The sequence below is a fragment of the Lemur catta genome, chromosome 19, assembly GCF_020740605.2.
Source record: "Lemur catta isolate mLemCat1 chromosome 19, mLemCat1.pri, whole genome shotgun sequence".
Lineage (NCBI taxonomy): Eukaryota > Metazoa > Chordata > Mammalia > Primates > Lemuridae > Lemur > Lemur catta.
Genome location: NC_059146.1, coordinates 29,879,269 through 29,891,304, shown reverse-complemented (window position 1 = coordinate 29,891,304; position 12,036 = coordinate 29,879,269). Strand labels below are relative to the sequence as shown.

General features: G+C 47.2%; 1 protein-coding gene across 1 annotated transcript; it reads left to right on the top strand.

Annotated features, from left to right (window-relative positions):
• The first annotated feature begins 6,243 nt into the window (after nucleotides 1–6,243).
• On the top strand, nucleotides 6,244–7,983 carry LOC123624351 (interferon lambda-1-like). The gene is made up of 5 exons (XM_045532052.1): nucleotides 6,244–6,414; nucleotides 6,599–6,676; nucleotides 7,461–7,604; nucleotides 7,705–7,788; nucleotides 7,879–7,983. Exons 1-5 carry the CDS (start codon nucleotides 6,244–6,246, stop codon nucleotides 7,975–7,977), a joined length of 576 nt encoding a protein of 191 aa, XP_045388008.1. The 3' UTR covers nucleotides 7,978–7,983.
• The last annotated feature ends 4,053 nt before the right edge of the window (nucleotides 7,984–12,036 follow it).

The following is a 12,036-nucleotide window of genomic DNA, read 5'->3' as shown; positions in this document are numbered from 1 at the left end:
AAGCTACAGGTGCATGCCGCCACACCCAGGTAACTTTTTTATTTTTTGTAGAGATGGGGTCTCACTATGTTACCCAGGCTCGTCTTAGATTTCCTGGCCTCAGGTGATTCTCTCGCCTCGGCCTCCTAAAGTGCTAGGCTTACATATACTTATTTTTTACATATATATTTTGTTGGTGGATATTATTTGATAATTTTTTTGTGTGTATGCTCAAGAGAAATACTTATGGTCTACAGCTTCCTTTTTGTCCTTTATTTTTTGTTCTGTCTTTGTCTGGTTTTGAAACCAAGATAATACTGGCTTCATAAAATGAATTGGAAAGTGTTGCCTCCTCTTCTGTTTTCTGGAAGCAGTTGTGAAGAATTGGTGTTAATTCTTTAAATGTTTGTTAGAATTCTACAGTGAAACCTTCTGAACATGAAGATGTCTTTCTTTGAAGGTTTTTAGTTAGAGGTCAAATTTCTTTAATAGTTACAAGACTATTTATATCATCTGTTTCACCTTAGGTGAGCTTTGGTAGTTCATGGGTTTTGAGCAATTGGTGCATTTTGTCTGAGTTGAATGTATATGGATGTACTTGTGCATAGTATGCCTTTATTATCCTTTTAATGTCTATTCATTCCTGATGGTGATCATTTGTGTCTTCTCTCTTTTCTCTTCTTCAGTCTTATTGAAAGTTTATCAATTTTATTGATCTTTTCAAAGAACCAGATTTTAATTTCATTCATTTTCTCTATTGCTTTTCTGTTTTCTGTTTCATTGATCTCTGCCCTTATCTTTATAATTTCTTTCTTTTTGCTTGATTTGGAGTTATTTAGCTCTTCTTTTTCTAGCTTCTTGAAGCAGATGCTGAGTTTATTGATTTGAGAACTTTCTTCTTTTTTAATATAAGCATTTAGTGCTGTAAGTTTTTCTCTAAGACTGTTTTAGCTATATCCCACATGTTTTTATATATTGTATTTTTATCTTCCTTCATTTCAATGTAATTTTTATTTGCCTTGAGAATTCTTCTTTGACCCATGGATCAGGAGTGTATCGTTTAATACCCAAGTGTCTGGAGATTTTCCTGTTGTCTTTCCATAATTTTTTTTCTAGTTTGATTCCATTTTGGTCAGAGGATATATTCTGTATTATTTTAAGTCTTTTAAATTTGGTGAGGTTAGTTTTATGATCAAGGGTATGGTATATTTTGTTGAATGTTCCATGTACACTTGAAAAGAATGTGTATTCTATGGTTGTTGGGTGGAATGTTTTGCAAGTATCAACTATATCCTGTTGATTGATGGTGTTGTTCAGTCTGCTATATCCTTAATGATTTTTTGCCTGGTCATTTTGAGAGAGGAATATTGAAGCACCCAATTATAATTGTGCATTTGTCTATTTCTCCTTTCAGTTCTGTTGGTTTTTCCTTAATGTATTTTGAAGCTCTAATATCTGGTACATACATATTTAGAATTGCATTAGGACCCTTTCGCCATTATGTAGTGTCCTAGCTCTGTTTATTTTCTTTAGTAATTTCCTAAAGCCTGCTTTATCTGGTATTTGTGCAGCTACTCTTGATTTCTCTTGATTGTTATCTTTTTCTATCCATTTACTTTTAACCTACTTATGTCATTATATTTGAAATGCGTTTCCTATATATGGCATATAACTATATATTTTAAAAATATATTCTGTCAATCTCTGTATATAGACCATTTACATTTAATGTATTTAATAATTACTGATATGTTAGAACTTTAGTCTAACACCTGATTTTTCTTCCGTTCCTTTTGTTTTTCATTCTTCTACTTCCCTTTTCCTGCCTTTGTACATAAAAGGGGAGATTGTATATGTACACATGTATAACTCTTTTGCTCCCTGGGCCCCAGAGGTAGGGGAGCAGTAGAGTAAAAATGGCTGTGTAGGGTCTTTGGGGGGGAGGATTAGAGGTGATAGAGCCCCCACAGAGGACCTGAGGAGCTGGGCTATACATCTGTCTTGGTCCGTTTGTGTTGCTACAAAGGAATAACTGAGGCTGGGTAATTTATAAAGAAAAGAGGTTGGTTTGGTTCACGGTTATGCAGGCTGTACAAGAAGCATGGTGCCAGTATCTGCTTCTGGTGAGGGCTTCAACCTGCTTCCAACTCATGGAGGAAGGTGAAGGATGGGGCTGGCATGTGCAGAAATCACTTGGCAAGAGAGGAAGCAAGAGAGAAGGGAGGTGCTAGGATCTTTTTAACAGTCAGCTCTCAAGGGAAATAGCACAGTGAGAACTCACTCATTACCTTAAAGACAGCACCAAGCCATTCATGAGGGATCTACCCCCATGACCCAAATACCTCCCACTAAGTCGAACCTCCCAACACTGCCACACCGGGGATTAAATTTCAACACAAGATTTGAGGGGACAAACATCCAAATTATAACAACATCCAAGATAGCTCACTCACATGGTTGGCAGCTGATGCCAAGTCAGTGTAGGAGCATGGAAGTCTCAGGGTGATTAGCCTTCTAACATGGCCACTGGCCTTCCCCAGAGTGAGAGTCTCAAGAGAACCAAGCAGAAGTTTGCTAGCCTTCTCTCACTTAGCTTTGGAGATCATATAGCACCTGGGGTTATACATAAGCCACTAAGGCCAGCCCAGATTCAAGGGAAAGGGACAGACTCACTTCTCAGTGAGGGGAGTGTCAAATACTTTGGAGATATGTTTTAACAGTCTGTCCTCTGACCACAAAATTTTTTTTTGAGACAGAGTCTCGCTCTGTTGCCCAGGCTGGAGTGCCATGGTGTGATCATATCTCACTGCAGCCTCAAAATCCTGGGCTCAAGTGATCCTCTTGCCTCAGCCTCCCGAGTAGCTAGGAGTACAGGTGCATGCCACCATGCCTGGCTAATTTTTTTATTTTTTGTAAAGACAGGGTCTTGCTATGTTTCCCAGGCTGGTCTTGAACTCCTGGGTTCAAGCGATCCTTCTGCCTCAGCCTTCCAAAGTGCTGGGATTACAGGCATGAGCCACCATGCCCAGCCTGGCCACAAAGTATTTATATTCTATCCACATGTAAAATAAACTCACATCTTTCCATAACCTCAAAAGTCTCATCTACTGTGCTGGGCTCAGACTCGAGGTCCAGGATGTCATTATCTATGTCAGATCAGGTGTTGGGAAGGCTACACTATTGCCAGGATACCAGGAAGTCTTGAGCAACTCCGGAAGGAGAGAAGCAGGTGCAACTATTTGGCAGAACAAATGATGAGTATTTAGAACTGTCCTGCTGGTTATGATAGCCACTAGCTACATAGAGTAACTAATTTTAAATAAAATGAAAATTCAAGTCCTCTACTCCACTAGCCAAATTTTAAGTACTTAACAGTGTCTAACATGTGGCCAGTGTCTACCGTACTGGACAGTACCAATGCAGAATATTTCCATCATTGTAGAAAGTTCTCTTGAACGGTGCTGATGAGGCAATATAAGTACAGGTAAGCCTATGTGATCCAGCAATACTTCTGAATATGTCTTAGGTTGGGTTCTCCCAAAAGCATATCCTGAGCCAAGGGTGTATTTGGGAGAAGTCCTCCAGAGGCGTGAGTGGGGAAATTGAGGTTGGAAGAGCAAATAGCCAATAATGGTGTAGCCTGGAGTAGAGAGAGGAACACCTGGGCACTGAGAATGAGCACCCCCTTAAATTCTGACCCTGACCCCCAACTTGCCTTACCCTAGTCCCAGCCCTGGAAGGGTCACTACTGTGTGTGAGCAACTAGAGCTCATTTATACTGGGGACCCTCAGACGACGGAGGACTCATGAACACACCTGAGAACGGATCCACTGAGGAAAAGAGAAGCTGCAGCATTTATTCACGGGCTCCCACCCCTCTCCAGCTGAGGATTTCTCCTGGGGGCATCAATGCTGGTACATCTGCTCTGCGTGCAGACAGTGGGAAGTCCTCAGACTCAGAGGGAGAAGTAGAAAGATGCAGGCACATGAGGTGGGAAGCCGGCAGCAGGCGTGGGAACTGCCCACCGTATCCGCAGTGAGCACAAAAGTGGGTCGAGGGGACACAGTGGGAGGGGATCAGCTGGTGCACTACAGTATCTTCCAGAAACCCTCCCACACAGAGGACAGGTGTGGGCCGTATGGCGATGCAGAGCTGGAGACAACCTAGGCGTCCATCACTGGGGGAACAGATAAGTCAAAGTGCTCTGGGCACCACAGGACACAGCGCAGCAGTCAGACATGGGAACTCGGATGCGCGCAGCTGTATGGAGAGATCTCAGAAATAGTGTTCAGTTACAAAAAAATTTAAAAAAACCTGAAGAAGTAGAAGAAGATTTATAGCACAATCCCATTTATGTAAATTGGAAGCACACACACAAAATCACAAATTATAAAGATACATCTTCGCAGCTATTTATCAAGTGCATTAAAGTGGGCGTGTAGTGGGTGGGAGTGGAATTGGGGATGGGTGGGCAAAACCTTGGAGGGTCTTTCATGGGCCGATTGTGAGTCTGTGTTATGATTTGAAGAGTATGATTAATAACTTTCTGCACCAAAGGGCTAAGGAAAAGTAAAAAGAAATAAAAAATAAGAAGTGCCTGCACATCAGAGCGATTTCTTACCTGCTACACAATTACTGTGACTGCAGGGGCGATGACAGCAAACAGACTCTCTGGCTGCCTTCCGGAAGTCCTCACTGCCTCTCCCCAGGATAAGGGGAGCACGGCACCCCTCTCATGCTACCCAAGAGGGACCGAAAGGAGAAGTGGGTCTGTTACCCCCACAGGTTCTCATCTCATCCCTTGGCTGCATATAGAATAGGGGGTGAGCACGTAGTACTCTGTTCCAACCCCAGCTCTGCCACTGACCTGCCGTGGCTGCAGTCCCCAACCCCTGGGCTGCGGACTGGTACCGGTCCGTGGCCTGTTAGGACCAGGACCACACAGCAGGAGGTGAGCAGTGGGCGGGCGAGCGAGCAAAGCTTCGTCTGTATTTCCAGCCACTCCCCATCGCTCACCATGTCCCCAACCCCCAGGGGAAAAATTGTCTTCCATGAAAGTGGTCCCTAGTGACAAAAAGGTTGGGGACCACTGTGCTGTGGGACCTTAGGCTTCCTATGCTTCAGTTACCTCGTTGCTAAAATGCGAATGATCATTGTATTAGTCAGGGATCCCCAGAGAGACAGAACCAATAGGAAGGATGGATGGATAGATAGTTATTAATACATAAGAAGGGATGTATTAGGAGAATTGGCTCAGACGGTAATAGAGCCTGAGAAGTCCCACGACAGGCCACCTGCAAGCTGGAGAGCCTGGGACGCCAGCAGCATGACTCAGTTCTAACGGGAAGCCTCAGAACCAGGGAAGCCGATGGTGTCACTCTCAGTCCACAGGCAAAAGCCTTAGGACTCTGGGAGTGGGGAGGGCCGCGGGTACAAGTCCTGGAGTTCAAAAGCCAGAGAGCCTGGAGTTCTGACATCCAAGGGCGGAAGAAGGGTGTCCCAGCTCATCAGAGAGAGCAAATCACCTTTCCTCTGCCTTTTTGTTCTTCTGTTCAGGTCCTCTGCCCATTGGATGGTGCCCACCGGGTGAGGGTGGGTTTTCCTTACTCCGCCCACTGATTCAAATGCCAGTCTCTTCCTGAAACACCCTTGCAGGCATACCCAGAAATAATGCCTTACCTGCTATCGGGGTGTCATTCAGCCAGTCAGGTTGACATCTAAAATTACTCATCACAATTATAAACATAACTGCTCATGGAAATGTTAAGAGCGTGAGTGAGTTCATGGAACATTCTTAAGCCAGTGGTGGGAGCTCCCTCTCTGCCACTCGGGCAACCTCACCTACACACCCCTGCAACTTCTGCCCTGCCGCGGCAGTCCTCAGGCCAGCTTCCCATCCGTCCACCGCAGCCTCCGTCAAGGGCTCCCAAGGTCAACTGGCTACAGCCTGCCCAGGCAGCACAAAAAGTTGCCCAGGAAGTCCTAAAAGTTGTCCAGGCAGTAAAAAAGGTGGCCACGGAGTCCTAAATGAAATTCTTCAGACTCTTGTTACATTTCAGTTTCTCTTTCCCTCTTGGTGCAGCTCCAGGCTGACTCAGCCCCACCTAGGCCTGTTTGATTACCTGGGTCAGACGTCGCATGCCTTTCAAGTGGAGATTCCCATTTCCGATTGCCTTTTTGCTTTACATACATCACCCAGGAATGCGCATGTAGAGGGTTAAATAGCAGAGCCATGTAGCTCGGGAGGCAGTTGCGATTTGGCCATGGCTGCAGCGGGGATCCTGGTGCTCGTGACTGTGGTGCTGGGCTTGGCCAGGGCTGGCCCCGTCCCCACTTCGAAGCCCACCGCAACTTGGAGGGGCTGCCACATTGGCAGTTTCAAATCTCTGTCACCACGGGAGCTGGACACCTTCAAGAAGGCCAAGGATGCCTTGGTGAGTTCCTGTTGTAGTGGGCTAACCTCTGTCCTTTCGCTGTGGGCTAGCTCTAGCCCTCTAGCTATGGCCAACCTCCGTCCTATGGGCTAAACCCATGCTGTGAGGCCAACCTTCACCTTGGCTGCCACAGGCTAGCTTCCAGCCCTCCTGCTCTGGGCTAACCTGTGCCCTTGCCCTCTAGGAAGAGTCACTCTTGCTGAAAAACTGGCGCTGTGGCTCCCGTCTCTTCCCCAGGCCCTGGGACCTGAGGCAGCTGCAGGTGAGTTGCACGTCAGGCCACTTGCCCCTTCCCTTGTCCCCCTCTGCTGTCTCCATCAGTGGCCCCTTCCCCTTCTCCGTCCCCGGTCCTTCCCTCTCTCTGCTCTCTCCTCACCTATCCTGTGCCCGTGTCACCCCTCAGCTGCTCCCTTGACACTGTCCTTCCTCTGGGTCTCCTTTGTAATCTCCTGTCTGTCCCACTTCGCTATCTCACTCACCTGCCCCCTACCTAGCTCCTTCTGGGCTCTCTCTTCCTTTCTCTCCCACATGTGCCCAGTCTGTCCCCCACCTGTGCCCCTCGTCCTGCTTTTCCCTGTCTCTCCCAACTCTGGTGCCCTCCCCCTCCCCGACCTCCTCCCCCGTGATGACTCTCACCTGCCTCACTCAGCATCTTGCACTCATCTCCCAGCACGTGCTCCTCCACCCACCCTTCTCACCTGTGCATCCACCTGCCCTCTCTCCCCTGCCTCCCTAACTCGTTCTCTCCTCACCTGTCCCCAACCCCTGTGCCACCAAATTTCTGTGATCTCCATAAGTCCCCTTCACCTTTCCCCATGTCACTTGTCCCCTCACCTGTCTTCTCCCTTATCTTTCTGCCTCACCCGTATCCTCTTCATCTCCATCCTTCCTCCTGTCTCCCTGTCACTGGACCCATTACCTGTCACCACCACATGTCCCATATCACCAGCCGTCCACCCCGCACTCCCTACCTGTCCCCACTTACCTGGGCCTTCTCACCTACCTTTCCTCACCTGCCGCCTCCCCTGTTCTTTCCCCCCTCTCAGGTGTGGGAGCGCCCTGTGGCCCTGGAGGCTGAGCTGGGCCTGACACTGAAGGTCCTGGGGGCCGTGGCTGACACAGCCCTGGGGGACGTCCTGGACCAGCCCCTTCGCACCCTGCGCCACATCCAGTCCCAGCTTCAGGCCTGTGTGAGTGCTCGGGCCCCGGGGTCCCCATGTCTGTGGGCTGTGACCACCGCACTCCCCCTGGGGCCCGGCCCTGCCTCACACCTGCCCCCTCCGCCCACAGGGTCCGGCTCCGCCCATGACAGGCCCCAGGCCCCGGGGCCGCCTCCAGCACTGGCTGCACCGGCTCCAGGAGGCCCCGAGGAAGGTGAGTGACCAGGAGGGGGACTGTTTTCTAGGGAGCACCTGGGAGCCCAGACACTGGGCAGCCACCAACCCAGCCCTTCCTCCCCCACAGGAGTCCCCTGGCTGCCTGGAGGCCTCTGTCACATTCAACCTCTTCCGCCTCCTCACTCGGGACCTGAAATGTGTTGCCAGTGGACACCTTTGTACCTGAGAACCTGGACCCCGCCCCCCAGCCTGTCTGGGACCCCAGACCTTATTTACTGACTAAGTCCCACCCCCGCCTTAAGTTATTTCCTCTCTCATTATTTATGGACTTGGACCCAGGACTGAGTTTATTTTTCTACTTTTATACAATATGCACAAATAAAAGGAATTGGAACCTTCTGTGATAAGTGAATCCTTAAGAGTGTGTATGATTGTGGGTCTGTGACCAAGTGTGGATGCCTGTGTGGTGTCTGGGTGTGCCGGACTCTGTGACGGTGTGTATTTGCATCCATGTGTCTGCCAGAGCCTGAGTCTCACTGAAGATGCACAACTGTGCACATTCACACCCACACGCGTGCAAGCACGTGTGCTTACTTGTGCACAGGTTTATATGGCTCTCTGTCGCTCCCTGTCTGTGTAAACTGCATAGCTCTCTTTTCCATGTATATCTAAGACAGATGGGAGTCTATATCAGTCAAGATGCTTTATCCTGTAATAAGTAATCAGAAAACCCAACTCAAATAGGCCAAACAAAAATGAGTTTATAATCACACATAACAAAAAGTTACTTGGCAGAGCAGTTCTAGGACTGGTTAATTAATTCCTTCGATAATGTCATTGGGGAACCAAGTTTTTTCTATTTCTGTTGTCTGCTTCTTACTCTGGCTACCTCATGGACCCAAGATAGCAGCCACAGCTCCAGCTGTCACACACTAACAACAACCTCCAAGTCATAAAAAACCACCTCAAACTTAGTGGAGTAAAACGACAACCATCTTACTATGCTCACAGATTCTGCGAGTCACAATTTGGACAAGGTGAGTGTGGATAGCGTGCCTCTGCTCCATGATACCTGAGGTCTTGATTCTTCTTCCACTCTTCTTAAAAGGAAGGAAAACCTTTCACAGAAACTCCCCATTAGATGTGCATGCTTGTCTTATTGGCTAGAATTTAGTCATGCACCCAAACCTAAACCAACACTGACAAGGAAGACAGAACTACAAAGATAGTCTTAGACTAATCAAGATTCACCCCAGAGGACCCCTTCCCTGAAAACATGGCCCAAGTAGGGTGGACACCTGAACAAACTTAGAGCTCCAGCAAAGAGAAGGTGGGAGATGGACCTAGGTAGCAGCCTAAAATGGCACATGGAGTTTCCAAAGTTGTGGATCTCTTGCAGGACTGATGTCCAATGGGTTTCCAATGGTAGCACCGTTCTGCTGTTAAAATGTTGAAATACTTTCATACTAGTTGGTAAATAGCTATTTGCCCAAGATCCTCTGGAACAACTAACTCCTACCCCTGATGTTGTCCCAGCCTTTCCCCTGGGTCTCCCAGATCTCCCTGCAATTCAGAAGCAAAAGAGTTAATATTTGGTAGAGTGGGGGTGTGAGAGGAGTTTCCAGGATCTGCTCCAACGTGTGGCCAGCATGCCTTCTGATTTGTCAATGACAATTGTTAAATAGTTTGCAAATCATCTCCAGCTCATACATGGTTTTTAAAAAGTGGCCACAGGCCAGGCTCGGTGGCTCACGCCTGTAATCCTAGCACTCTAGGAGGCCAAGGTGGGAGGATCGCTTGAGGTCAGGAGTTTGAAACCAGCCTGAGCAAAAGTGAGACCCCCGTCTCTACTAAAAATAGATAAAATTAGAGGGCATGGTAGTGTGTGCCTGTAGTCCCAGCTACTGGGGAGGCTGAAGCTGGAGGATCGCTTGAGCCCAGGAGTTTGAGGTTGCTGTCAGCTATGATGATGCCACTGTACTCTAGCCGGGTGACAGAGCAAGACTGTGTTTCAAAAATAAAATAAAATAAAGTGGCCACAGATTCTTTGACATTCCCCCCATCAAAGGGTGAAGTCAATGTCTCTCTCTTATTGAATGTGGACCTGTGATTTCTTCAACCAGTAGAATGCAGTGGAAATAAAGCTGTGAGACTTCGAACACCAAGTTCACCCAGCTGTCTTGGAACACTCTCCCTGTTGGAACACAACCACCATGCTGTGACAAGCCCAGCACATGGCAAGGCCACATTTACATGCTCCAGCGGATAATGCCAGCCCAGTTTTTGAGTCACCCCAGCTCAGGAACCAGATGTGCAAGTGAAGAAACATCCAGATGATTCCAGCTCCCAGCTGCCGCCGAGACAAGCCAAATAGCCACTGGGCCCTGATCAAGTTCCTGACCCACAGAATCTGTGAGCATAACAGAGTGATTTTTGTTTTATGTCACTAAGTTTGGTTTGCTATGAGGCAATAGACAATTGGAACAGTGGGACAGCCGCCAGCTCCTCATAATACATTGTGAGGTATGTCACAAGAAATTTATTACCAAGAGTAACCCACCAAAGTTTCTAAATGATTGGTTTTTTTGTCACCCTGCAGAGGTTTCAGAAGTATTCCCATAACCCTATAACTCTCACTGAGTTTGCATTCTTGAGTGTTTTCATGATTAGGAGACAAAGAGCTGGAGTACAGCCATACAAGAAAAATTACACATGACCCTGCAGCCACTCCCAATACATTATAAGATCTGTGACTGGCACAACCTCAGCGTAGGTCCCGGCAGCAAGGTGCCCAGCCTAGGGTATGAATTTCTCTCCCCTTTGCCTGACACCTGCTTTCCCAGACTCCCTCACACCTTGGAGTGGCCATGCAACTAAGGGCTTCTTAAATAAGTTAATTTATGTAAAGAATTGAAAACAGAGCTTGGCACTGGGAAAGCCCCATGTATGTGTTTGTTGCTGTTACTGTTATTATTTAAACATTTCTTTTTTTATTCCCTGATACAAAGAAAACCCTTTTCCACTTGTTCCCTTCCTTTCTACATAGTTCACTGGTATGGGGATATGAAATCTGGAGCTGTGGCAGCCATTTTGTGACCACAAGGCAACAAGCTTAGGAGATGAAGTTATTATTTGGAGAAAGGGAGAACAAACGAGTAGAAAACTGGGTCCTTGCTGATATCAACAAGCCATTTCACCAGACCCTAGAACTCCCTAACTCCAGACTTTTTGTTAGATGATACAACCAGGTGTCTTTAATGATCAAGTCATGTTAATTTGATTCTCTGTGTCTTGCAGCCAAAGGTATCCCCACAAATCCATCCCTGTATGGCCAGCACTGAACCTAGATAAAGTGGTCAACTGATATTTAGTAATAAAAATTTTAATCATATAGGGCATATCTGAGCTCATGCATATGAGCCTCTTCCGTTATGGGTATTGCAATGGAAGGAAATAAGGTTGTGAATCTCTGCTTGAAGATGCCAAGGCCTTAGAGAAGAGATTTTGAACTGTGTATTTTGGTTTTCCTGACTTGCATTTATTTCTCCTGGTAACAGTTCCCCCATTTTCCTGTTGGAATGACCCCCTTTCCCACTGCCTCATTCGATTGGACACATGACTCAGATTTGATCAATTATAGCACTCCATCCCCAGAGCACAGCAACAAGCCTTTCCTTGTCCTCTCTCATGACAGCCTTTGCTTAAGCTGTTTCTTCTTGGGACATTTGCCACCACTGTCCCACCACCACATCTCCACCTGGCTAATTTCCACTCATCCCCCATGTCTCAGCTAATATCACCTCCTCCTCCAAAAATCCTTCTGCATCGTGCTTTGGGGTTTCTATTGCTTTTATATGCTCAAGAAGCTTTCTTATCCTACTTTTTCTGATGATTATTTAGGTTTAACCATATGGAATTGCCACTATCCTACAATTTCTACATAATGGCAAGTTCATATGGTTCAACCCCCTCTTCCCAAGACACACAACCTGGACATATGATACCCCCACCCCCAGCCAGTCAAAGCTTCCCACTCTCTTGAATGCCACAATCAGTGCAGGGGTGGTCATGTGACCTCAGTCAGGCCAATCCGAGCCCTTCCCTGGGATTTTTCTCTTAGGACTAGAGATGCTGCCATTTTACCTCTGGGCTCTGGAAGGATGGAGTCTGTGTCTGTAAATAAATGACCACTTTCCCCACCACATGCAGTTGAAATGGATGAATCTGAGCTGAGACAAGCAGAGGGGAGAGAGACGCAGGGAGAGTGTCTTGGTGGGCGTGAGTC

Excerpts from the sequence above, each read along its gene's own strand:
- LOC123624351 (XM_045532052.1), top strand. The coding sequence starts at position 6,244 with ATGGCTGCAGCGGGGATCCTGGTGCTCGTGACTGTGGTGCTGGGCTTG. Across the intron at positions 6,415-6,598 it reads AGAAGGCCAAGGATGCCTTG|GAAGAGTCACTCTTGCTGAA; the intron begins GTGAGTTCCTGT and ends CTTGCCCTCTAG. Across the intron at positions 6,677-7,460 it reads GGGACCTGAGGCAGCTGCAG|GTGTGGGAGCGCCCTGTGGC; the intron begins GTGAGTTGCACG and ends CCCCCCTCTCAG.